This window comes from Notamacropus eugenii, chromosome 4, assembly GCF_028372415.1.
Source record: "Notamacropus eugenii isolate mMacEug1 chromosome 4, mMacEug1.pri_v2, whole genome shotgun sequence".
Taxonomy (NCBI): Eukaryota; Metazoa; Chordata; class Mammalia; order Diprotodontia; family Macropodidae; genus Notamacropus; species Notamacropus eugenii.
Window position 1 is genome coordinate 67,360,414 of NC_092875.1, and position 27,636 is coordinate 67,388,049.

The 27,636-nt window shown below is 42.5% G+C and overlaps 1 protein-coding gene across 1 annotated transcript in view; it reads right to left on the reverse strand.

The window, feature by feature from the left end:
* Positions 1-539: 539 nt before the first annotated feature.
* The window catches only part of PGPEP1 (pyroglutamyl-peptidase I), a 34,759-nt gene continuing 7,662 nt past the window's right edge, over positions 540-27,636 (reverse strand). The window contains exons 3-5 of the mRNA XM_072601650.1: positions 10,648-10,764; positions 8,652-8,884; positions 540-7,493 (exon numbers count right to left, since the gene is read on the reverse strand). Of these exons, the coding sequence (XP_072457751.1) occupies positions 7,301-7,493; positions 8,652-8,884; positions 10,648-10,764 (543 nt within the window). The 3' untranslated portion in view covers positions 540-7,300. The remainder of the gene's footprint in view (positions 7,494-8,651; positions 8,885-10,647; positions 10,765-27,636) is intronic.

A 27,636-nucleotide genomic window follows, 5' to 3' on the forward strand; every position in this document is an offset into this window, starting at 1 on the left:
CAAAGATATTTTTCTATTGATTATTTTAATTCTTATCATAGGTGCATTAATTTTGTTTGTGCAGAAGCTTTTAATTTTCATGTAATTTAAGTTATCTATTTTATCTTCTGTAATTGACTCTATCTCTGCCTCTTGTTGGGTTAAGAATACATCTCCTATCCATAGTTGTGAAAGGTATATGATCTGTTCCTCTTCTAATTTTACAGTATGATTTTTCATGTTAAGGTAACATACCCATTTAGAATGTATGGTGTAATATGGTGTTTGGTGTTGATCCAAGTCTAATTTCTCTGGCACAGACTTCTTACAAGTTTAACAGTTCACATGCACTTATTCATTTTGGGGAAGTTTTGGACTTCTCAAAGAAATCTGCTTAGGGGGCACCACTTCTCCATTCTCATGCTTGTGGTAACCTTACAGGAAGCCCTGGCCCCAGTCCCCACAGTGGAAAGCCAACGACCAGGCCTAGCTGTGATGAGCATGAGACCAGTAGTAGAACTGGGAACCAGGAAGGGATACAAGAACAACACAAACATTAGTAAGAGTTCACTCATTTTATTTGCATTTCCAAGTGTTGATCGCAGGTCTTACAGAATCTAGTCAGGCAAAGTCTGAAAAATCTGTTTCCCTGCTCTGAGTAACACATTGGTTTGACAAGGCACTGCAGAGAAAAACCACCCAGGAGCAGCGACCATCAAGGAGGGACGATTCTAGCTGCCCTGTCAGCATCACTGTGTGTGTGTGTGTGTGTGTGTGTGTGTGTGTGTGTGTGTGTGTGTTTTTGTCTGTGTATGTGTGAGTGAGTGAATGTGTGTGTATGTGTGTTTGTGTCTGTGTATATGTGAGTGAGTGAGTGTGTGTGTGTGTGTGTGTGTGTGTGTGTGTGTGTAGGTAGGTAGGTGTCCTGAGAGTCTTGATCAACATGAGAAAGCCAAGCAAACCCTGAGAATACTGAGAGAGTCCCAGAAAGGGCTTCTCCACTCACTCTTGGCTCCCACAGAGAACATGGCCTTCAGGGATTCACGGTAAAACATGGGGGTGCCTGCAGTCAGGTGAGGTCATTAGACCATTTGATTGGCGCCAAAGGTATTTGAGGGTAAGCATCACCAGGCTTGGGAGCATTTGGGGAATGTCTGGTGAAAAGCTTAGTACAGTACCAGAAGTCTATGGGATTCACAGGCAATAAAGGGCACTGGATACAAAAGACACTTTCTTCTTCCTTCCCTCCAAGTGTAAATGGCCTATCTTACCCAGTGCTAAGACTCTGTGTTTGACAGGGGCTAGGACTGTGTGTATGTGTAGGGAAAAGAAAAGTAAACATTTTTGCTGTCCAAGATAATAAGCTGATATCTCAAACCAGCCCCAGAGGGCAAACTCCCTAACCCTCTGGGGATTTTGGAGTACATATCAGCACTCCCCCACCCCCAGTCTTCCCCAGAGAAAAGTGTCTCCTAGTTGTCCCCAGGGGACATTTCCGTTGCTTCAGAAAAGTTGTGGTGGGTGTTTAGGGAGAGAGGAGGGTCTCAGGAGGAGGAAGGAAGAAGGGCCCTGAAGGGTAGACTCTAGGGCCAGCTGGCTGGGCCCCAGACTTAAAAAGACCAGCTATTGTTTTCACTCTCCAGAGAGACACCTGCAACTCCATTTGTGAACAATTGTTTCAGAAACAGGAGAAAGGGGACTTTCTCATCTCACTCTAGGCTTTAGGATCAAAATATATGTGAAGTTAAACAACTGTTTCTGTTTTGAACAGAAACCCTGAGGGTCTTCCCCTCTCAGATTGATTTTTTTTTTTGACTAGGTAAAAAGGCCATTCTCTGCCTCGTTTCTTACCTAGTCTCAATCACTGAATTGATCACTGGGTATTACCTCAGTCAGACTGAGATCTGTTAAAGACATTAGTTTAAAAAGGCCAAGGTCTCCTATTCCATTCAGGGCCATCTCCAGTCAACCTGATCTACATCCTGTCACTGGGCCCAGATGATTCAGGAGGAGAAAGTGAGGCTGGTGACTTTGCACAGACCTCTCTCACTTAAATCCAATTCACTTACATGTCATGGCACCATTTCCGTGATGACATGGTCCTCTTTAAGAACGAGAGACAAACTAACACCAATATGTAAAGTCATTTCATCCTCACTCCAGGGCAGATGCACCAAATGTCCCAGTAGTATAGTTATTTCTTCTTTCCCCCTTTTGTCCCCTGAACTTTCCCAGGTGAATTGGATCCATTAAATAAAACCCCACTAAAAATATACATTTCATTCCTATATAACAGTCTGACCTATCTGACAACAAGGGATAATACAGGAGCTACAATATGGTACAAAAGTAGAAAACAATTCAGATTATAAAAAATAAGGAACTTTTAAGGGCTCTACTTGGCACAGGGACTTCAGGAGGGCACTTGAATGCTTCAGGAATGATCATCGGCCACTATCAGGAGCCACTGTGTTTCCTTTGGGTTCTCCTGAAAGGAACTCCTGAAGTTTGTATATTATCTGCAGGGCTAGGCCTGGACTGGGTGGCAGGGAGCCATCCCTTGCCATCCATTGAGAACCTGGGACACTCCTTAAATGAGGTCACCAAGTGGTGTAGAGACTGGAGCCCTGGAGGGTTTATCCTCTCCAGCTTGGAGTCCCAGAGGCCTCATGTTTTAGATTTGCCCTCTACCGACTGTAGTTCATGAGTTTCAGAGAATTACAGGGTGTGGGGAGGAAGAGAGTGGCAAGCAAGGACAAAAGAGAAGGCTTTGGGGATACTAGCAGCAGCAGTTTTACACAGGAGACCTCAAAATGAACAAAAAGCAACCTTTCCACTGGGTTTGGAAAAGCCACACTCTGTAGGCTATCCCTTGGACTTAAGGGATGTGAAATTGTTTTTTTGCATAACCTTCACATTTTGACTCTTCTAGGGGTTGTATCAACCTTCTGGGCTGGGAGCCAGAACTGGGTTCTAGTGTCTGCTCTTGGGGAAATTGCTTCCTTGGGCCTCTGTTTCCTCAACTGTCAAAAAACGAGAGGATTGTACTATGGAATCTCTGAGGTCCCCTTCTAAATCTACCATTTGAGGATTCTCTAATCCTCCTGGCTCCTTTCCAGTTTCAGCAATCTTTCTCCTTCTAACACATCCAGATCTCGCCCTCCTGTCTCTCACTGTCTCATACATGACTGCTCCATCCTACCCTTTTCTGGACCCTTAGAGTCTCTTCTTAACAAAGATTCCCAGGCTATAGCTGCCAGATGCCAGTCACCTTCCCAGAACTACTAGTGTTTCAAAACTAGATTTATTTATTTTGAAAAATGTGCTGTATGGTGTCTTTTTTGGGGGGGGGGAGTGGCTCAGAGATTGTATTCTGGAAAGGCTTGAGACGAAATCAAAGTAGCAGGTGTCAAACTTCCACAAAAGGGAGAAATTATAACAGGAAGAGGACCTGCAGTCGGATGGAAGGTCAGTCATGGCGGATGGACAAGCCATGGACTCACAGGAAGGCCAGAGCTCAGTGGGACCTGAGGACCTTCATGTTACTGCGTGGTCACTGAGATTCCAGCAGGTAAAGGGGCCTATCCAGGGTCACGAAATACGTTGGGGCAGGATCAGGATTGATCTTCCAATGACCTAGGGCTTGTTCTACCACACCACATGCCTGTCATTAATACCTCTCTTCCTGAGAAGTGCAAGATCCCCATAAGCTCAGAAATGGCATAATTCTATGACCTACTGTTATTTAGAAACTATTGGTTTAAAAACATGGTTCTTTTAGCCATGATTCACTCCTTTACACACACCTAAAACTGACATGCAGGTCCTGCTGTCCGGAGGGCACAGCCTGGCAGGGAGAGACAACCTCTTAACTGAAGCAAAGACTCTTTGATTATCTTCTGAGAATGCTCCCACTCATCCTTCTTTGACAAGCCCTCCCACTACACTGCTTCAATCTTTTACATGTCATGACACTTGCCTGCTCTGTGGAAGTCCCCTAGGTGGCCCCCTAGAGCTCTCTGCAGCTCCCACTGACCTCAGCTAACCCATACCTCACTCCCCAGATCATCCCTGTCCAAAGGAGCCCAAAGCATTGTGAATCTGAAATCAAGACAAGGCTGTGGCTCCCAAAATAGAGAGAGAGATGAAGAGGTGGATGAATGGATTTAACCAAAGGAGAAAATTAAAAAGTTGGCAGTGATGAGTGAAATGTTTAATTTAAATCAGATTAAATAAAATGAGCTGGATACCACAATTACTGTGATCACTATACAAAATTTGCTAAGGACAAGATGCGAGACCTATCTCTACAGATGGGACTCAGCTACTTACTCATTTGCAAAATCAGTGATTATAGAATAAGTTATATTTCTAGTAAATAAAATCACACAATGCTTTAAACACAGATTGGAAGTCAAAATCAAAAAGTAAAAATAAAAACAAACCCCCAAAACGAGCACAACTTTGGCCAGAGGAGAAGCTTTCTATCAAGAGATCAGAGGCTGATACAAATATCTTTCGGAAAAGTCCCCCCACCGAAGGCTTTACAGTTCAGGGCCGCAGCTGTTCCCCAGATTCCACCACTAAGCTTTCTCCGCTGCCTGCCTCTCACTCTTCTCTCTAGCTGGTTTCAAAGTTCATGACCTCTGAGGACATTCCAGAGTATTCTCCCTCATCTATATTGGGAGCTTTACTAGCCACAAACTCCACAGACATCCTGTTTTCCAAAACCTTAAATAAGAGGGTTTCCAGTAGGAAATTGTCAATGTGTACGCGCGCACACACACACACACACACACACACACACACACACACACACACACACTCACACATACCCATGCACACTACTCTAAGGCTGGAAGAATGTTTGCTCAGAAACATACTAAATCTAACAGACCGAGAACTCAGACCTTGCCCTTGTCAGCCATATGACTTCAGGAGGATGAGGCGATAGGGGGAAAAGGTCTGCCCCCTGCTGGAGGAATGTGGATAAGCCAGACCCAACAGGTTCTACAAGCCAGCTGAATGTTGCAGAACTGCCAGGGAATGCCTGGGAGCACAAGCCTGGGGACTTTCATCTGCTGCTGGTCTTCAAGGACCCTTTTCAAGACTTCTTACTCAACTCGGCCACAAAGCTCCCCATCCCCCTAGGTGTTCCCTGGTCCAAGGAAGACAAGGACTTTGGAAAGGGATTCAAACTGCATCCCCATCTCCAGTAGATTCATGTTCTCCAAAGGTTCAGAAGCTTTGGAAGTAAGAACCAAACATTGAGATGATACTTTGAATTTTGCAAAACATTTCACATACATGATCTCATCTGAGTCTCACAAACAGCCCTGTGAGGTAGGTACTACAGGTATTATCCCCATTTGATAGAGGAGACTGTGGCCCAAGGTCAGTCAGCTAGCTAGCAAATGTCAGAGGCAGGTTTTGAACCTGAAAGCAAACCCAACACACCATATACTAAGCCATATTGCCTCCAAAGGAAAAGAGTAGAAACTGCTTATGGCCTTGAAAATAGTCTTGCCTTTTTCCTTCATTAGAAAAAAATGAATTTCATTTAAAAAAAGAATCTGATGCTGGGGAAATGCTGATTGGATGGCTCTTACTGCAGCCAGTTTCAGCAGCTTTCACATCTCCATAGTAAAATCATTTTTATTTTAAAAACAAAAAGGCCTACAAAAGAAATGGCAGGATTCTTGAGCAGAGTTTGAGAAGATGCTTAAGCTATCATTGGCAATTCAACTGTCTTTGGGACACATGCCTGGTCTTACTTTTGCTCATAGGGACCTTGCCCCGCTATTGCACAACACAGTTTCTGGCTACTTTTTGTGGGCTAGGGGCTTGGCCTGCTGCTACTTGAGCTTTGGCTAGGAGGCCCAATGCCTGGCTCCCTCCCGGTCCTCCCTGCCTTCCTCCCCCACCAGGGCACACAACACTCTCAACCGCCATGTTTTGACAATGGAGGGCCAAAGACCAAAGTTCTGTTGGGGGGGGTCTTTCCCCCTGTCTCATGGCGCCCCTCCTTCCCCAAACTCCACTCTAAGCCTCAACATTGCTGGGTTAGATCCTAAAAAAGAAGGAGGAGGCTGCACACTTTTAGCGCTGTATGGAAATCCCCTTTGGAAATGGTCATCCGATGAACTCATCACCAGCTCTTCAAACACAGTCCCTACCAGGGAGCCCTCCTCTTGAGAGGGTCAGTACAGAACAGATAATACAAAGTAATGAGTTACTTAAAGGTTACTCAAGTTGCATCCATCTCTAGTGCCAGGAGGGCAGGCCACTGAATCCTAAATGGCAGACACGGGTTGCTCAGATATTTTTCAGTTCAGTGAATTGTTGTGTTGTGTGTGTGTATGTGTATGTGTGTGTGTGTGTGTGTGTGTGTGTATGTGTGTGTGTGTGTGTGTGTGTGTGTGTGTTTTTAAAAACAAAAAAACCCCTCAAGTCAAAACATTCCACTCACACACACAAATCAAACAATCTTTTTCTCCCAAGCAACACAAAGCCTCTGCTCCAGGCAGGGGTGGGTGTGCAGCTGGGAATAGGACACCTCCCTCCAAGCTCTAGAGAGCAAGGAAGATGGATGTCAGCCAGGCTCCCTAGGATACCCAGGACAATGGGCAGTCTCACAGATCCATGCTTTTGGGCTGAACCTTGGGGCTGAGGGAAAGAAACTGAAACCCAACTTAAAACAAAAAAATAAAACAAATCTTTGCTGTATCATGTTTGACTTTTAACCAAAAAGGATTATAAATTAATCTGTGTCCCAAACTAGCACTAGTCTTCAAATGAAAGCTATTCCACCCTAGCCTCTTTAGGTTTGCCTGTTTTCTATTACTTTATACAAAGAACTAGCCAAAATCCTTACCCAGTCTTTTAGATTAAGGACTAACCAGGCACCACAGGGAGGGGGAGGTCATCATCCAGTTTCCCCTGAACCAAACACTCCAGTTCCAGATGTCAATCCTGAACATCTGAACCTCAGCATGTAGTTGAGTCTGTTGATATCACTTGACTAATGGATAGATTCTGCAGAAAGTTTGGCCACTTCAAAGTAAATGGTTGCAGCTGGTTTTCAAAAAAGAAAATGAAAGGAAAGGAGAAAGAGCAACCTTTGCCCCCTTCCTTGAATCAACTTCACTGGCACAGAGTAAGGGGAGGGGAATGCATCAGAGAAATTGAGCAAAGCCAAGTTTGTGTGCTTGCGTCTTTAGTTCCTGTGCTGTACAGCAGGGCTGAATGGCGTACCTAGAGTCCTGAGCAGGAGGGGACTGCTCCCAAGTGTGACCACGACAATGCTCCAGACCTGTCCTGCTCAGTGTTGGTGGCTGTAGTTGATTTGGTCTTCAGACTGCTCCAACACATCCAGCATTTCTTCGATGATGGCTTGCAGGGCCCGCCCCAACTGGTCTGCATTATAGGGCTTTCCTAGTGGAGGGACGTGCACAAACGCAGATCTGCCATGGCTCTGGTACAAGGAGGTGTAGTAAGTAAAATCACAAAGGTACCTAAGGTTTGGCGAGAGGGAAAAGGGGCAAAAAACGGAGAACTACATGAGACAATGTTTAGTGACTAGAAATTAAAATTGAACATAAGGAATTATAATAACCCAAATCAAATTGAAGCCTTTCAGGATGGATGAGCCACTCATGGGGTGGCTCTAGACAGACTAAAGGGAGACAATTTCCCACTGGTATGGTATCAAGGTGGTCCTCGTGTGTATTACAGTCATTGAGATATTTAAACATGTGTATGGACACTGAGGACCGACCCACCCCCCCCGCCCCCGCTCCATTACACACAGGCCTCAGTTGGAGGTTAATTACTCTGGTCTATATACCTTTAGACTCAAGTCTTAGTTTGGTGTTTGAAAAATTCTGAAGAAGAGAAGACATCTAAATGATTACTATTTCAAATATTGTATGAACTTTTCAGTAGGAAGGGAAAGGGAGGGTAAAAGTACCTACTATGTGCCAGGCTCTATGCTAAGCACTTTACAAATATTATCTCACTTGATATTAACAACAATCCTAGGAAATGGGTGCTGTTATTATCCCCATCTTACAGATGAGACAAATTGAGGTGAAGTGGCTTGCCCAGGGTCACAAAGTTAGGAAGTGTCTGAGGCTTTGAACTCAGGTCTTTCTGACTCTAGAAAATAGAGGAAAAAAAAAAAGCCAGAGCTCTATCCATTATGCCACTGGCTGCAGTGGGAGGAGAGAAATAAGACTTATTCTAACCAATTGCAGCTGGTCAAACCAAAAATAATGAATTTTGACTCCTTATATAGAAGTCTCCACTGTGGAATTTCCCACAGTGGAATGGGCCACTTCGACAGATAGCAATCCCCTGTGATTGGAAGTCTTTACATAAGGGCTGTGTGACAGCTTATTAGGAATATGGATAAGAGGCAAGGAAGACTAGATGGTTCTTGGGTCTTTCTTTCTAGAGTCTGTGATTCTACGAAAAAGGGAATGGCCTCTTCCAGGAGGAGATGATCAGCCCTAGGGCACCAGATGGCTCTAAACTTCCCAGAATAAAAATCATAAGATCACATGATTTATGATATATGATCATAAAGGCATCTGGTCAAACTCTTTCATTCTACAGATGTGAAAAGTGAAAGGAAAGCCAGGGCAGGCCATGCCCCAGGAGCTCTGCCCTACCTGCCAGCATCCTGGGATATTGTCACTGTGACATCCAGGCCCAGGGTGGTCACTCTCTTGCAGACAGCATCCATGTCGATGATGGAGTCAATGGATTCGGGCCCGTTCTCTACGCAGCAGTGGGAACCGGGACAGAAAAGGCAGTTGTCCAGACCTTTGTATCCTCTGTTATGGCCACATTTTTCCAAGGTAACTGTGGTTGCCATGCCAGACACCCCTACATGGACAACCAGCTGCAGAGGAATGATGCACTTAACAGTGATGGGAACTAGATAGATTTAGATAGATTTATCATTCTTTGTTTCAGTCTGAACTTGAGGAAAGGGTTTGAATCAGTAGCAGGGCCAGGGCAAGTGTCAAATATTCATGGGACCCAGCACACAGCTGTCTATCCTTGCCTTGCTAAGACGCCGGAAGTGGAGTTTTTTAGGAGGCCAGGCAGGGTCTTTCACATTGCAATAACTAGCAAGGCCTGGTGTAGTTGTGAGGTCCACAGAAAAGGGAGTAGTTAGTCCAAAAAGCCAACCTTTGCTAGCCTCTTTGATTCAATTTGAGATAGCTTAAGCTCTCTGTCCTTTCTAAATTGTCTGTTAAGTGCTAGCTAAAATTCCAGTCTTTGGTCATATTACAAATGGATACCATCTTTCTGGAGAATAATTTGGCAGCATGCAAGAGTTATAAAATTAATCCTCTTTGGCCTATTTTTGGGACTATACTATAAGAAAAATATCAAAAGCAAAAAGCACCAACTGTTCAACAACAGACATTATTAATGGTTGAGAAAACACTGAAACAAATTTAGTCCAACCGAAAGAGGTTAGAAAAAAAACCAAACCTGGGGGCTGTGAAAGTAACAGAGTATCATGATACAATGAAGCATAACTGTCATGAGTAGTATAAAGAAATATGAGAAGCCAGGAAATAACAGGTGAAGGAAACAGAAACAGTGACAGGTAGGCTGCAACTGTATACAAAGAAACAGACAAGGACTGAACGAACTCGCAGAGACAAAGGATGGGGACACAAGGGTCTGCCCAAGAAATACAGAACTCTGATACAGCTTAAGGGGGTTAGGCAGAATATGACAGGAGTCTGACTTCCTGCTGAGACCCCACACCTGTTGGGGGCCAATACAGATTCACATTCAGAATGCTTAATAATGACTACAAGCGCTGAAAGGAAACACCAATCATAGTTCCAGTGTCATCCTGGCAGATGTATTTTACTGTTACTCCTGGAAGTAACAACCTAACTTAACATGTTTTACAACAATACTTCAAAGATTCATCACTTCCTCAATGTGGTAACCCCCTTCATCAATGTCAGATTGCTACCTCTCTGTGATAAAGTAGATGGTGGATGATATAGTAGGATTGGCTGTGGCTGAAAAACTCCTCACCTGCTTACCTAGTGATAAACCCTCTTCAATTTAGGGAGCCTAGTCCTCAGATGACAGACAGACAGTTCACTACTGGGTCTATACACAAAGCTGTTCCAGCTAAAGCTTATGCTTCCCTGGTATAGCCTTGGAGAACTCCACAATGGTGGGAAGAAATTAGTGGTGCCCATGCCAGGCAAAGGGCTTACTAAATCTGGACACTTCAGGCCTTGCTTAGGTAGGAGAAGGCATGTTTTGGGGATATCTTCCCACACTATTTAAATTTTACCACACGAACAATTCCACCAGCCTTAGCCTAAGATTGGAATGTGCTGGTAAAGCACATGTTTGTGAGTCCAAGAAGAGGCATGTGCCTTCAGTGCAGATGCTGAGAGATGGAATATGCCCCAGGTCTATCCATACAACAATGGTATGTAGAATCAATTTCAAATTCCCAGCTATTTCAATGATATTGCAAAATCTGGCCCCTCGGGAGGGGTTAGCATTTGTATAGGATTGAATATTGAGTTGACTATAGTTTGGGGAAGGCTCTGTCTAGTATCTGGGGAGGATGGGGTGGGGAAGTGGGGGGAGAAGGGGAGAAGCTTCCCCACTCACTTGAGGACTGTGTTTTTCCCACAGGGCAGGTATGAGCCTCTGGACTGTTTGGTATTCCACAGGAATTTCATACACATGAAGGTCCACACTGTCTCCCAGTCCCAGCTTCTCCAGCTCCTGAAAAAGAAGGGAGATATTAAAGCTAGGCTCACCATTTCCACAAAGAAGAATTTGGGGCTGGGAGGGAAAAGACAGTATTAGATATGTTCTGGAGGCTTTAGAAATAGTCTCCTATTCCCAAAGCTTTTAGAAACAAAGTCACTGGCAACACTGGACAAACAGTTGTGGTTTTCTGTTGGCTTTTTTTTGCAGAGTGGAGTGGGGTAGGAGAACAAACACTGGTCTTGGATTGGCCTAGACTGCTACTAAGATTCCTTCCAGCTCTGAATTCTGGGATTTGCCACAGTCCTAATCAATCTTTTTTGGGTAATGCTAAGTCATACTACACACCCTGGCAGAGAAGTAAGAGGTCAGGGTGATCTGCATCAGTCGACGCTCAGGGAAGACATAACCACTGTCTTTGAACACCTGTGGGGTTGTCACAAAGGAGAGCAAGTTTGTTTTGCTTGGCCTAGAAGAGTAGAACAAGGTTCACTATGTGAAAAGCACAGCAAGGCTCCATGTGAGGAAGCTCTTTTCTTCCTTCTCACTTCCTGATTTTTGTCAAGAACATCATCATTCCCCATTAGCCAACTTTCCTGGCCTGCCTAGGCCCCTCCCTCCCTGCTGCCAGTCAATCAGCTGGCTATCCATTCTCCCTTCCACAGATCTCCATCCAGGTCTGTCTCCCATCACGCTAAGCCACCATTCTAGTTTCAGGATCTTATCACCTCCTGCCTAAGCCATTTCTTACTTCTCCACAGCTTCCAAGCTGATATTCCTGAAACTCTGCTCTGAGAGTGCCACATCCCTCAGGAAACTCCAGCAGTTTCCTATCGCCTCTAAAACAAAATACAAACCAAAGACATCTAAAGCCCTTAGCAGTTGAGCTCCTGTCTACCACCCCAAGCTTATTTCCACAATTCATTCTCCTCACTTCTGGCCATTCTTCATATATAACATTCCAACTCTAGCCTCCACACCTTTGCACAGGCTGTATCCCATGGCTAGAATACACCCTAGCTTCCTTCCAAGTTCAGTTCACACTTCATCTCTGGCATGAAGCCTCTCATCTCCCCAGCTTTTACTTCCCCTTCCTGGAGCTACTTTGTATATATTTGTCCTTACTTGTCTGTGGGCATGTTGTTCTCCTCAAGCAGGGTACAAACTTCTGTTTTCATTTTCATCTTTTTATCCTCAATACCTGGTACAGAACAAGGAGCGCAGTAGGTGCTTCATATGTACTTAATCTGGTTAAACTTGCTGTTCTCAGTAGCTGCCATACCATCTTTTAGCTCCCAGCCTTTTCCCCATGCTGAGAATTCTCTTTCACCTCTGTCCCCTTGGAATCCCTAGATTTCTTCAGGGCTCAGCTCAGGACCCATCTCCTACATGGAATCTTTGCTTGCTTGTTGGTTTGTTTCTGTCTTTCTCTCCCTTCCTTCCTGCCTTCCCTTTGGAAAAAAAAAGAGATTAAAGAAGTGCCAGGGCACAAATAGAAAATGCAGATAGTCCCTGCTCTGAAGGAACTCCCTTCTAATGGGAGCCACAACACATTGGGGAGTTTTTAGCTGCAATTCAGTTGCTGAGGTCCCATGGTTCATAGGTACAGCAGCAAAGTGGATGCTAATGCCTCTACTTTAATGCCATTCAGGAAGACTTTCCTGAACTCCCCAGGGGTTGTTATGAGGGAAGAGAGATCTTCCCTCATCCCCTGCAAAAAAGCATCTCTACTCATCTGTGCACATACTCTTAGTTCCCTGGTGGAATATAAACTCCTTGAAGGTAGCAACTATTCCTTTCTTTCTTTTTTCAGAGGGGTGGGTGGGTAAAGTCTCCACTGTGACTTGCTGATAAAGTTTTGCTTTTGCTAGTAAAGTTTTTAAAAATAATTTTAAACAAAAGTTTTAAAAATTGATTTTAATACTGCCTAAATTTTTCTTCATATCCTTTTATTCCCTCCCATCAGAAAGTTATTTAGCAATTTTTTTTTCAAAAGAGGAAAAAGTCCCCAGTAAAACCAATCAGCAGACTGAAAAAAAAATGTACCTTTCACGGTGATGTTCCCCCACTTTTGGACCCTCATCTCTATAGATCAGCAAGAGGAGATGCTTCTCATATCTCTCTTTGGGGCCAAGCTCACTCTTCGTAATGTTGCAACACAGTTTTAATTGTTTTGTGGTTGTTCTTGTTTCCATTTACATTGTTACACACAGTGTATACTGTTTTGTGCCTCTGCTCACTTCACTCTGCATATTTCATCACATTCATGACTTCTTATGGCACGGTAAGAATCATGGACCATAATTTGCTCAGCCATTCCCCAATCGATGGTATTTACTTTGTTTCCAGTTCTTTGCTACTATAAGAATATCTACATTTCTTGGTGTGTATAGGGCCTTTCTTATTGTCAGTGAACTTCTTGAAGATATGCAGAGCAGAGAATGCTTATTAAATTCATTGGAATCAGATCTGTCCAGTGACTTAAGACCTTCCCCAAGGCTCCAACTTACCTCTCCAGGCTCATCTCCCCTTCAATACTAGGTGCTCCAGCCAAAATAGATTTCTCTGTATCTCCTGGGCTTGTCCTGCTACCACCTGTCTTTGCTTTGACTGATGCTACATGCAGTCCTCCATATCTGAAATACATAGCTCTCCATCCCTGTCCTCAAATGCCCAAATCTCCACTGAAGTTCCTTCCTTCCAAGCCTACCTTACATGTCACCTCCTTTATGAAGCCTTCTCTAATGCCTCAGGGGAAAACAGTATCTCCCCCCACCTTCAAATTTCTCATAGCACTTGGCCTATATCCCTCCTGTATCTCACACTCTTTTTAAAATGATGATAATACAAAAGGAAATCTTCAGAACTGATGGAGTCTGAATGCAGATCAAAGCATGCTATTTTTTACTTTAATTTTTGCCTGTGTTTTCTTTCACAACACAACAAATACGGAAAAGTTCTGTATGACTGCACGTGTATAACCTATATCAAATTGCTTTCTGTCTCAGGGAGGTGAGAGGGGAAGAAGAGAGAGAATTTGGAATTCAAAATTTGAAAAACGAATATAAAAATTGTTTTTATATAATTAGGAAAAACAAAATATTAGAAGAATCTCATGTTACAGTTATTTGTCCACTTTTTCTTTCCCCATTAGATAGTAGGTTCCATGAAAGAAGTAAGTCCATGAGAGAAGGGACTGCATTCTACTTATCATGATACTCTTGAGGTCACATGTGGTCTGGAGCCAGTAGGTTCCCATGCATGTCTTAGGGTGTAGCACAAGCACTTGCACATAGTAGGTGTTTAATATATTCCTTGAACTGAACTGAAAATGGAATGAGTGAATTCTTCCACACTGGAGGTCTAGGATCACTAGACAGAGATATTTTGTTGGGATTTCTGGTTGGACTGTGTGGACTTTGAGATCTTTTCCAATTCCAAGAGGCTATGGTTCTGAGTAATCAGAGTGAGGTATTTTGATTTTTGAAAAAATACGCTATTATTTTCTGCAAAGTTGAAAAGTAAACCCATGAGAGTATTTACCTTCCTGTAGTATAAAATACTTTTCATTGAAAATCATGTGTGGACTGGATTTCTTTCATTAGAATAAATCAGCAAAGTGTGAAAGAGGAATCAGTTTCCCATATGTGAATGTTGTCTGAGAAGCCAGTTAGAACTGGGAGTAAGACAGAGTTCTGTGTCAGCCAGGAAAGAGGATGATGCAGCAGGGCTGAGGTAGGGGCAGGTGAGACCATTGTAAATAACCTTTAGTGTTGTTTAGATAAACATTGGGATCAGAAAGCAGGAGATAAATCGAAAGCATGCTGAGACATGACAGATGAAGAAGCCTGGAGAGTCTCACTTAAGGAATCTGACTAGAAGCTGAGAAACCAGGAAAGAGTCTCTAGGAAAATTCTGAGAGCAGAAGTCGAAGCTTCTCAGTCTTGCATTTAGGGTCCTCCATGATCTGGTCATAAATCAATTTTCCAGCCTTATATTCTACTAATTCAGAAACCCACCTTAAATTCCATGCTCTTCTGAGATTTCTTGTAATTTAGCTCAGCCAGAAAAAAACAAAAGACCCCATCTATCTTCTGAATCTTCCGTAACATTTCTTGTGCCACCTTAGGGCCCTCATCATATCATGCCTTGTATTGTAATCATGTGTGTATACACTGTCCATCTTGACTATACTGTAAACCTCCTTGAGGGTTGGGATTTTTATATTTGCTATTTCTGTCTCTCCCCAGAGCTGAGCATCAGATCTCGCACATGGCAGATGGTCAATAAATATTTGTTGAATGAATGAATGAATGGACAGAGTCCCAGAAAATGACTGAGCAGCTTCTAAGATCAAGGTATGTGGCTATATACTCAGCAGAAAGGGTAACCAAGGGAACTGAGAGAAAGAGAGGTTGACCTCAGATGTAGACATGAAGTTGTACCAGGAAGTGGTGGTGAGGGGCAGAGGACAACATGGTTTAGAGGAAAGAATATCAGAGTAAGAGTCCGAGGCCTAATGCAGATGGGCTGTATGACCTTGGTGGGAGGGGAGTGCCTCAGTTTCCTTATCTGAAAAATGAGTTCCAACAGTCTTAATATTTCATGTTCTCCCAGCTCTGACCTTCAATGTTCTCAGGTCTGTTCTAGCTCTAATATTCTTTGTTGAGAAGCTACATAATGTGATGGGCAGACAACTGGACTTGGCAGTTGGGTTTGACTCCCCTCTGACCCAGACTAGCTACTGGATCCAAGAGAGCTCTTAATTTTGTAACCTATAAAATAGGAACACTACTATCTCTAGTACCACTTAAAAGGATTATTGATTGGGTGGTTCAAATGAGAAAAATAAACACACAGTGTTATACAATAAAAAATTTTAAAAATACATACACATATGTATATAATAGCAGGTATTATTATTATATGGTCCTTTTCAGCTCTTAGATTCTGTTTTAAGATCCTGCCCACTCTGATATTTGATAATGATTCTGAACAACTGTAAAAGCCTTGTCTGTGTGAACCTGCCCCAAGTTCAACAGAACAATGCGAAACTCAATTCCTGTAACTCTCCTAATATGCTTCCTGTCAGACCCACCCACTATGGTAAAATAGTTTGTGCACATTTTAACCCCTGAGTAAGTGTGCTGGGCGACAGTAGAAGATGGGTGGTAGGGAAATAAAGTGAGAAGAAAAGAGTATAATTTCAGGAGAATAGTTTTGATAAGAGAAAATTTGCTATTCTGGGTGCTAGGAATAGATAACCCCTCAAGAAATATCAGAGATATCCAGGAGAGTTTCTGTTCCAGAACTTTCTTGGGCCCCATTTCATCATAAGGAGTCACTTTACCAGGGACTCCTTTTAACATGTATTAAATCGATGTTTCTAGAAGTGGGCTTCTGGAACCAGTCTGTCTGGACACGTGGTGGATTATAGTAGCACTGGTAATATTGCTCTCTGCTTACTGAGCACAGCTACCTTCCTTCAATGATCCTCACGCCATCTCCATAGGGTAGGAGACACAAGTATTATTGGCATCTTATAGATATGGAAATGGAATCAGCGAGAGTAAGAGATAATGAAACATAGAATTTTAGAGCCAACAGAAACTTCAGAGATCATACAGTCCAATCCCCCTTCTCACCTCTCATTTTACACATGGGGAAACTGAGGCCAAGAGAGGTTAGGGGACTTGCCAAGATCACAGAGCTGGTTAAGTGGCATCACTGGAATATGGGCCTATATAACATTCTCCTATGCCAACTTCAATATTCTTTTCAATACTCCACCTCTGCCCTACATTCTTGCCTGAGGGAGTTCACTTCAATATGGAGGACTCCGTAGCCACAGTTGAGGAACAGAAGGGAGGGAAGTAGTTTGTGTAACAAAGATACTGTTCTAAGTTCAGAATGTGTGGTTGCCACATGTTATGTGTAATTCCTTTTTATCTAAGGCTACAGGATGATATGAGATAATGGGGGTCAACAAGAGTATCCTTTTTAGGACTCTAATCTCTGGAGAACAGAATAGAAACTGAATTTCCACTCCTTGTAATTTATGTCCTTTACATTTTGGTTTGGTAGAAACACTTTGAAAAGTCTTAGCTCTGTAACTAACTGGTTCTGTGACTTCATCTAATTCTTCTCAACCCTTGGGGCCTAAGTTTTCTCATCTGCAAAATGAGGAGGTTGGATAAATGATTTCTAACAGCCATTCCCACTCCGTGTGCTAAGAAAGTATCTGCCTCTGCACAAGGATCTAACTTGGTCTTATAGATTAAAATTCCCTGGAGAGTTTACATCAGTCATCTTATCGTCAGTATCCATTCTGGACACAGGAGGTGCTTGTAGCTCATAACAAGGTTTGCTTACTTTACCTGTATTTCTTGTTTGAAAGCTGATTTTGATAACTAGCTGTGTGATGCTGGGCAAGTTGAGAGAGAGAAAGACAGAGGGAGAGAGAGGGGGAGGGAGAGGGAAAGGGAGAGGGAGAGGGAGAGAGAGAGAGAGAGAGAGAGGAAGGGAGGGAGAGAGAGAAGAGACAGAGACAGAGAGAGGGGGAAAGAGAGAGACAGACAGAGAGAGAAAGACAGGGAGAGGGAGAGGGAGAGAGAGAGAGAGAGAGAGAGAGAGAGAGAGAGAGAGAGAGAGAGAGAGAGAGAGAGAGAGAGAGAGGGAGAGAGAGAAGGAGAGGAAGAGGGAGAGAGAGAAGAGACAGAGACAGAGGGGGAAACAGAGAGACAGAGAGAGGGAGAGAGAGGATTCTGACACCGTCTAATTGCTACTTAAATGAACATATGGTGGTTGATTGTTGCTGTCCATTCTGGCTATGCTGGAGTTATTTCAATGAGTCCAGTTGTGGCTGATCAGACCAACATGAGGTCGGAGAACACTCTACCACAGTTTAGGCACAAATAGTCTGTGAAATTTAATAACAAAGATACTGCCGGAGCTTGACAATGAGCAATTGAAAGGTGCTGACTTTGGAATCAGAAATCCTGTATTCATAGTCTGACTTTGCTACTTAAGCAGATGTTTGGATGACTTTGGGAAGTGTTCACCTCTCCTGGTCTCAGTTTCCCCTTCCATAAAAGGAAGGAGTTGTTCTAGGTGGCCTCCAAGCTCCTTTTCAGTTCTAAATAGGTTGTCATAGAGTAGAAGTCAGGTTGCTCAAGCTCCCGGCCCTGGGCCATGGCCCAGACTTGCATGGAGTACTCTACTCTCTCTCTCTGGCTCTTGTAATCCTTCCCTCCCTTCCAGGCTCCCGAGGCTCACTTCCCATGTGCTCTACAGTCTCTATTACTGCTGACACCTCTCCCCAGCTGCGCATGTTCTCCCCAGACCCACAGAAGGTACTTTGTATTTATTTATCTGGGTATGTCTCATACCCTCAAGGAGAACACCAGATCCTTCAGAGCACATGTCTTTTGCCTTCATAGCACAGAAGGGCCCAATGCTGGATGAATGGAGTATCTCCAAAGAAATACAGGAAATCCACTGTTTAGCAAGGATAACCTGTCAAAATGAGAAATAATGGCCCCACTGCAATTAAAATAGGCTAAGCTCAGTTGCACAAAACGTCAGAGATGGAAGAAACCATAGACCAACTATATATTAGAGATGAGAGGGTTCTTGGAATTTTCCTACTAGATTATAAACTTCTCAAAGGCCAGGAGTACATCTAATCTTAATCCCATAAATTCCCTAGGCTTTAGCACAGTGTTCAGCCTACTACAGGAATTAAAAATAAATGCTGACTTAACAGAACACAGCTGAACTGGACCTTAGAACACAGAATGTCAGAGCTGAAAGAAACCTTAGACATCATTTAATTCAGCTTTCTAATATTACAGATGTAAAAATGAAGACCAAAAGGTAAATGACCTTAAACTCAGAAATTAAGGATCCTAAAACTTTAAGTGATGCAGAAGTTAGTTGTATTAGTTGAGAAAGCTCTTAGCTTAGCCTGGAAGGATCTTGGAAAACAAGATAAGGAGAAATCATCTAGCAGCTGGCTAAAAAATATCTGGGGGGAAGTTTTGTGTTTTAGACTTGACAAGCCAACTACCTTTTTAAAAAGTCTGAAAGATGCTGAAAGGGAAAAAAAAAGCCTTATTTCCCTAAATTCTAAACTTGCTTGCTAAAAACCATTCCTTTATTTATAAGACCATTAAAGGCTTATTCAGAGAAGCTCTCCAGTGGACCTAGGGCAGTTTGGATTTGAGGACCTAGAGGGCTACAAGTGGCTTTGAGGCCCCAGGATCCCCACCTCTGAACCACAAGGAACTATGCTTTCCTAAATTCACACCAACATCAGAAACTGTGGGCAATTAGTTTTGTGGCAGAAGATTGGGGGGGGGGGGGATTAAGTAAGGGTGGGAGTTGACCTTGGTCAGCCAAATCTTCCCAGTCTACTTGATGAAATTATAGGGCATGGGGTTTCCTCAGAAAGGGGGCATCTGGCTCCTAACTGGGGGATCTGCAGCAACTGGAGGGTAGAGAAAGACAATCAGCTCGTGCCTGTCAAGGAGGACAGACTTGCAGGGGCCCTTCCCTGCTGCAAATGGCTCTGCCTACTCTTTTTGGGGTTTTCACTTTAGGTCTTTTTTTCCAGAGTTTTTCTCTCTTAAAGTTCAAGCAAGGAGGAGAGAGGATTTTTCCCCCTCTCCTTACCATCTGCTTGCAGTTAATACACACACAAGTGGTAATAGGATTGTCGAAGGAAGTTTTAGTGCTGCTGTCCTTGTGTCCTTCCCATTCAGTTGCTGAGACCAGAGGGTATGAGGCAAATATGAAGTCTCTGTCCAGTCATTCCACAAATGGCTTTTTTACCTTATGGGAGAATATAATGAGTGTAATGGGATCTTTAACATGTTTTATATTTTGTTCCTATGTACTTATTATTAGTCTTTGAGTCTTTTTTTGGAGGCAATGAGAGTTAAGTGACTGCAGTCGCACAGCTAGTAAAGTAACTGAGGCTGGATTTGAACTCAGATCCTCCTAATTTCAGGGCTGCTGCTCTATCCACTGAGCAACTTAGCTGCCCCAGTCTTTGAGCCTTAAGCACTTTCTGGGATGGAGGGAATAAGCAATTGTCTTACACCCAATATGCCTGCTGTATATTGAATACCTTTGAGAAGGATCACTCACCTTTTGAGGAGACTCTAGACACATATCATATCTAAGCCTTGTTTTAGAGAATTTTATCAGAGGCAGGAACATTCTTTTTCACTGTTATTTCAGACAAGCTGGAACCTTGTAAAACAGACTGACATTTTAAACATGGTTTGGGGAGAGGAGAGGAAAGAGGGGATAACTGCCTTTACATACATTGGAAGGTATGTCAAGCAGAAGAATGAGCAGACTGTACAGTTCGATATGGCTTTGTTCCAGGGCAGATCTCTAGTGACTAAAGAACTCCCAAACATGTAGAGCTAATGATGGAATGAGTCACCTTGGGGTAGAAAATTCCTCAAAGTCTCTTAAAGTGTCAGGAAAGTTGTAAGGAGGCTCAACGTTTCCAATCTAAGGAGGATTCTAGAATTGCAGAGACACCCCAACAAGGTTACAGAACAAGATAAAACATTTAAAAACCATTTTAACATGAAGAGTGCCCCAAGGTGATCAATGTCTTTGGGATCTCACCTGAGAGCTGGGACATGAAAGATCCCCAGGCACAAAAGCTCAGCTTGGGGTGTTAGAGGGAAGTGGGAGCTATCTCAGTCAGGCGTGGCTAGATTGTAGGGCATGTGAGCATGTCTGGAAGCAGTTAGAATGAATTCTTCCTTCAGGACTGGTAAACAGGAGCCCCCTGTGATTGTATCAGGCCAGGAGACAAAGCTCCACCTGAGCAGAGAGGGATCTGGGGCTGCTGTTGACACAGCTGCTAGGGGTAGGAAAAATCCGTTACAGGAAACATGAAAACCCAACACAGAATGGCAGTGTTTGGTTTACCAAACACATGGGAGCCCTGAGCATGAAGGAGACTCCTAGGAGAGATTTATGCTATCTAGCTGGGAAAATCTTTTAAGAATTTGAGAAAGAAGGCAAGAAGAGTGAAGTTCTTCAAGAACACAGATGGAAGGTCTAAATGAGAATTCAGCTTGATAAGCATTAAATACTTTCCTGTGTCACAATAGTCTGGTGAGAGAGGCATGTATTTTCACCATACCCATTCACCATACCCATTCAGCAGATGAGGAAAGAAGCTCATTTTAAATGCATTGATCATGGTCACAGTTACTGTCAGATCTGGGATACAAACCTAGGGCCAATAACTCCAAAGTCTAGACTCGAGCATTTGCATTAGGCCTGGAAGAGGCTTGAGAACCCATGTGGCCTAAGTCTTTCCTTTTACAGGTCAGGAAAATAAGGTCCAAAGAGGGTTAATGAATGATATTCCTCAAATCACAGTTCAAATTAGTGGCAAAGGCAGATCTTTACGACTGGATTCTAATCTTGTATTCTTTCTACTAAATGAGTCTGCCAATGAAAAAACAATGCAAGGAGTAAAGAGAACTCCCAATCATTTAGAAGTTCTGGTTAATTGAGGTTTTATAGTTGTTAGAACTTAATCTCTTCTTACTGTCTTGTTGCCAAGAAAAACAGTTTCAGAACTGAGAAATCTAAGTCTAACGAATTATTCTTTTAAGGTGCTGGAATACAGTTAGGGATTGGGTGAGAAAACTCACTGAAAATCTCTGCCAACATTTTTCTGAGAGGGAGAATGGGTTGGTGAACAAGAGTGGGGAGGTTACAGATATGTAATTTCATCATTGAGGAGGAACTGCCAGTGAGGAAAACACCTTTACTATTATAAATCTGTAATTTATAACCTTAGCAATTGTCCAAGAATTCGGAGAAGTTGTGACTTGCCTATGATATGATTTTGGTCTGAGACCAAACCTGAACCCAAGCCTTCCAGATTCTGAGGCCTGCCCTCTCTGTACTATGCCAGACTGTCTCTTATCAATACCACTTCCATTCTAGAAAGAAAACTAGCTGGGACCACCATTAAATTCAAATCAGAAATTTTATTGAACAACACTTGCCTGTGTTCTGGGTGGTCTTTTGCCCATCATCTGGCCAAGTTTGGGTGGAGTTATCTTTATTAGGTTATAGATTCTTAGAATCTTTGATGCCATGGTCCTCTTCAAGAGCAAAGGACAAACAACAGTGGTGATCTTGACCTGATCCTCCCGAAGGCAACCATCCCAGTTTACACTGTCTTTGACATGTTTTTCCTTATTCCAATACAATTGGACAACTCTGAAAGAAAGTTTTTCCTAATGCTTCTATCAATCCTAGTTCTGCTCTTGCAGGCCAAAGTCAATGTCATCTGTCAATATCTCATAATTCTGAACTTGGATGTCAGAAGGAGAGAGATGATTAGAGAAGACATCAAAGGACCTGGTTCAAAATTCTGGCAGTCAACCAAAGTGGGCAAGTCATTTTGCCAGTCTGGGTCTCAGTTTCTTCATTTCTTAGCGAGTTAAACTAAATTATCTCTAAGGTCATTTCTAGCTCTGCTTGTCTGTTCCAGCTCCATACATTTCACATCAGATATTTGCTCCTCAACCTGCTCTCAATTTTCTATTCAGGCATGACTTAGCCAGGGATGGGGAACCTGCGCGGCCTCAAGACCACATGTATCTCCCAGGAGGGCAGCCTCTCCCAAGTGGACAGCCTCACTATCATCTTCAATTCCTATCTCACCCCCCATATCCAATGAGTCATCAAATCCTGTTATTTCTACCTTGATGGTTCTCACATAGGTCCCCTTTTCTCCTTAATAATGATATTAACACCAGATTAACATTATATAGTGTTTATTATAGTCTATCTTCCACTCAGCTGTCAAAGTGACTTTCCTAAAACACAGATTTGATCATATCTTGCCTCTATTCAATACATTTCAGTAGCTCTTGATCACTTCCAGAATCAAATGTTAAATCCTCTGTTTGACTTTCAAAGTCTGTCATAACTGGGACCCTTCCTATCCTCCTGATCTTCTCACTGCACTGGCCTTGTTGCTGTTTTTAGCAAAAGATCTCCATCTTTAGACTCTGCAGCTTTACCCTGGCTGTCCCCCATGCCTGGAATACTCTCTCTCCTCATTTCCACTTCCTGGTTTCCCTGGCTTCCTTCAAGTTTCAGCTAAAATCCTGCCTTCTGCAAGAAATCTTTCCTTATTTCTTTTTAATTCTAGTGCCTTCCTTCTCTTGATTGCCCCAATTTGTCCTTGTTGGTACAAAGTTTTTATTGTGTCTCCCATAAGCCTGTGAGCTCCATGAGAGCAGGGACTGTTTTATGCCTTTCTTTATATCCCTAGCACTTAGTCCAGTGCCTGGGACAAAACAGGTGCTTAATAAATGCAAGTTGATGGATAAAAAGAAAAAATAGTGTAAAGTAAGACATTATTAGGCATTTTTCTCTTTTGCTTTTCCAAAATACAGCAAATCATTATTCTCCTCTGTACTCTGCTACATCTGCCTAAACCTTCTTTGGAATTTTAACAGGACTGACACCTTGGTTCATCCAGAATTTCCAGTGTGATGGGCCTGCCTCACTCAGCCTCTGGCCCAAAGAGCATACGCTGCAGGAACAAAACAGAGAGATGGATGATGACTTTCCAATTTCAATCCAGTGGGACACATACACAGACTGCCTATCAGTATCTGATTTATGTTAAGCATGGTCACGGACTGGCCTACAATTAGGTAAAGACTTCTCAGAAATAATCTTCCACTCTAAATCTCAGCATTTGATTTATTTCACAGCTAAAGAACATAATTTCCATTAACGTCCAAGACCTGCATATGACAATCATCAGAAGAGAGATAAATGACAATCATTGAAAAGCTCTTTCCTGGTTTCCTACGCAACAATGTAATTACTGTTCCCCAGACCCAACACCTGTAGCTCTTCTTACCTATGTCTATGGACTCTCAAAGGCTAGAAACATGTGCAATAAATGATATAAATGTAAGATTGGCTTATCGTAACCACAACAGCATTTGATCACTAAGTACAGGTCAACTAAGGAAGTCCTCCTGAACAATTAGCACCACTAAAAATTGAATGGGTTTCCCTCTTAGGGAGCAGGCTTATCATTACTATTAATCAGTCCGTCAATCAATATGTTACCATGGCAGACACCAAACCCTACAGATATTCAAGTAGAAATTAGGTGACCACTTGTACAAGATATTATACTGGAAGGTTCATTCAGTGGGAAAGGAGATGGACCAAATGATCATTAATGTTCCTTCCAACTCTGAGAGTCTAAGTTTCTCTGTGATTCTAATTTTCTTGATTACAATTTTAAATACTTCTGATAAATATTTACAATTACTTCCTTCTCTAACTCTTTTACCTAATCCATCTTTTGGATTAGACCAGGGATGGGGAACCTGTGGCCTTGAGGCCATGTGACCTCAAAGCTTGTAGGCTCCTTACCCTTCAAGTTTGGATTCAGTCAAAGGGCCACACTTGAGGATCTAGAGGACCACATGTGGCCTTGAGGCTGTGGATTCCTCACCCCTGGATTAAACCAAAAAAATTAATGAGCAAAATCATCCCATTCTATTTTCCCTTAAACTCTGTACTAACATGTTTAATATGGAAATGTTTTGCATGATTTCACATGTATAATTGATATGTTGCTTGCCTTCTTAATGGTATGGGGGAGGGGAAGGAGGGAAGGAGAGGATTTAAACCTTAAAATATAAAAAAAGACTACCATAATTAAATAAATGATAACTGTAAAAACTCAGCGCTACTTGTTATTTCCACACACTATACCCAAATTCATTTGTGTACAATAATAACTTAATAAACTTTTACAGAAGGAATAGTAGAAATTCCCCTAAAATTAACATTGTTTTTATTAAAAAAAAACCAAACTAAGTCATTCTCTTCATCATTTTTCTTGCAGAAAAGCTAGGCATGGCTAAATGAAAGAAACTAGGAATGTTTATACATTGGTACAATTAGACACAGTCACAACAAACTAGAGACTTTCAAAGAACTGCCCAGGGCCAATAACTGCTGACCATGGATGTCAGGTCAGGGGTTAAGGAATGTTAACACAGGTGTACTGGGATTTACACAATAGATTTGTTCCTGGGTATGCAGACTTCTGGGTAAATTAAATCACATTTTCCAATTGACTTGCATTAGAATTTCAGATCTGCTTTCTTTTAACTTACAAGTAATCTACAAAAAATCACTACAGGATTTTGGTTTATGAAAGCAGTTTTCAGTTCAATAGAAGAACTTCCTAATTATAGGTTATCTGAAAATGAAATGAACTTCCTCCTGAACTAGAGTTCCTTCTAACTGTACATGTTCAGCTAGAGCCTTGAGATTGCCTTTCTTGAAGGGACGCATGTGGAGGAGACTCATCTAATACTCTAGGAGTTGTTCTCGAGCAGGGGTGGAGAACCTGTGACCTTGAGGCTACATGTGACCCTCTAGATCCTCAAGTGTAGCCCTTTGACTGAATCCAAACTTCACAGAAGAAATCCCCTTAATCTAGACGACTCCTGAGGATTTTCTGTCAGATTCTATGATTCTAAGTTTCTCTACCTTGCTCCCTAGTGGAAAACATATACAAGACACACTTAAGCATGGAAGAGGGTGGGAGGAGGTGAGAGATGGTGAAAGGAGTAGAGCTCACTATGGAAAAGAAAGAGTTTTGTAAAACTCAGAACCTTAGGTGTACTCCACCCAGCTCAGACTACATTGGGAGTAGTGTTCAGTTTTGGGCACAGAATTTTAGAAAGTACATTCACAAACTAGGCCCATGCAGGAAGAAAATTATGGCAATGAGGGTCCTACAGACCCCTGCGCCCACCCCCACCCCCCCATACCATATGAGTATCAGTTAAAGGAACCTGAAATGTTTAGTCTGGAGAAGATGGGGGCAGGGGGTGGGGGGAAGAGGAATCCCAAAATAGTTAACTTCAAGTATTTCCAGGACTATGATATGAAGGAAGGGTCAGAGTCAGACTCATTCTGATTTGCTGTAGAGAGCAGAACCCAGAGCAATAAGTAGAAATTGTAGAAGTCAATTTGGGGTTTGCAAGGAAAAGCTCCCTGACTATCAGAAGTGTAGAGAGGAGGATTGGGTGGTTCTGGGAAACAGAGCTCTCTTCCCTAAGGTCTTGGAGCATAGCCTGGAAGGCCTGTAAGATCCAGTCTGACCCTGAGGCTCTGCGCTTCTGAATTGTGAATAATCCCACTTCAGAGAAACTTTCATGTGTTGAATTTTCTTTAATTGGGTGCAGACAAACCTGTAGGTTTTAGGAAATACAATTGTCTGTTCAGTCATATATTTTATGGTGGACTGAGGTCATCAAGCAGAAGCAGAGTGACCACTTGTTAGGGATACTATAGAGGGAATTCCTGCACTCATTGGGGAGAGGACTGGACTAAATTGACCCTGAAGGTCCTTTCAACTCTATGATTCTCTGCTTCTTTGGTCCATGCATGTGCTCAATAGTTACAGTGATAACAAGGTGAGTATATAAAACAATATACACTATGTACAACTATGCAAATAAAGACAACATTAAATGACAATAAACCTCAGGTTAAATAAAATCTGACTTTATATCCTCAAGGCCTGGCACACAGCAGGTCTTTAATAAATGCTTGTTGAAAAGGAAAAGTTGGTGCTTTCTACTTAGAGTTAAGGCACATAATTTTAAACAAAAGCACTCTTTTGTCCAAGCTGTTTTGGGGGAGTATCCTTTTTTTTAATTTGTATGATTATGTTCATCTTTTCTTGTTAAAACAAAATTTGGTAAAGCAAAAAGATTAGTAACTGACTAGAGAATCTTATACGGGACAGATGTACTGACCAACAGCTGCGATTAATGATTAGCTGGTGCTTTGGGACTCAGTCCTCTAATAGTAAAGGCTTGCTCCATTGATTGGTGTCTGTAACACATCAAGATTCACTATTAGAAACGGACTCTTCAATGCTGATCTAACCCATCTTCCCAGTATGGGTCCAGATTCACTTCCCTTCTATGTTTTTCTACCCTAAAGGGAGATTTTAAATTTGATGCATTTTTAGACTGTACTATAAATAGAATCTGAATGTTGAAAAAGCTGATGTAGCCAGAAAACCATAGGTAGCTTTGGAGAATTCTCTCCATTCTCCTCAGATAGTAGAGAAAGCTTATGTTTGGAGTTAAACCAAACTTGACTAAATCCCAAGACTCAGGTCTGCTCCCAACCTGCTGTGTGACCTTGGGCGAAACGGTTACCCTGTCTGTAGAACGAGGGAGCTGGACTAATGTATTCTAAGGTTGTTTTTTTAGCTCTAACATCTTATGATTTTAAAATTCCACTTTAAAAACCCCTGAGTAGGCAGCAATGCCTCTTGCCTTTATACTACTGCTGAGATCTAATTAAGAACGAATCTCGCCATTCTCTCAGTGTGTTCTGTAAAGTGCAATTTTACTCATTCAAAATCAAAATAACATTTTACCAAACAGAGTGCACACGCACTGCTATTCAGGAGTGAAAAGGAGTCCTCTGGCCCCCAGACAACTTATTGTCTACTGCCTTGTATACCTGACAAATATAGAAAAACGAACATGTTTGACCGATTCCCTGACCCTTTGACAATGGGCCTCTTTGTTAGCCTTTAATATCCTTATCAGGTCTGTCTAGACACCCTGACAGCAATTGTCCCTGGTAATGTCAAAATGCCCTCTGACCCATCTACTCATCATCCGGCTCAAGTAGAAACACATCAAGAGGTTGGCCACATGATACAATTAGCTTCACAGTCCACAGGACACACCTGAGTCTACGATGAATTATACATCTTAAGGCAGCATATACATACCCACCCACCATACTGAAGAGCTA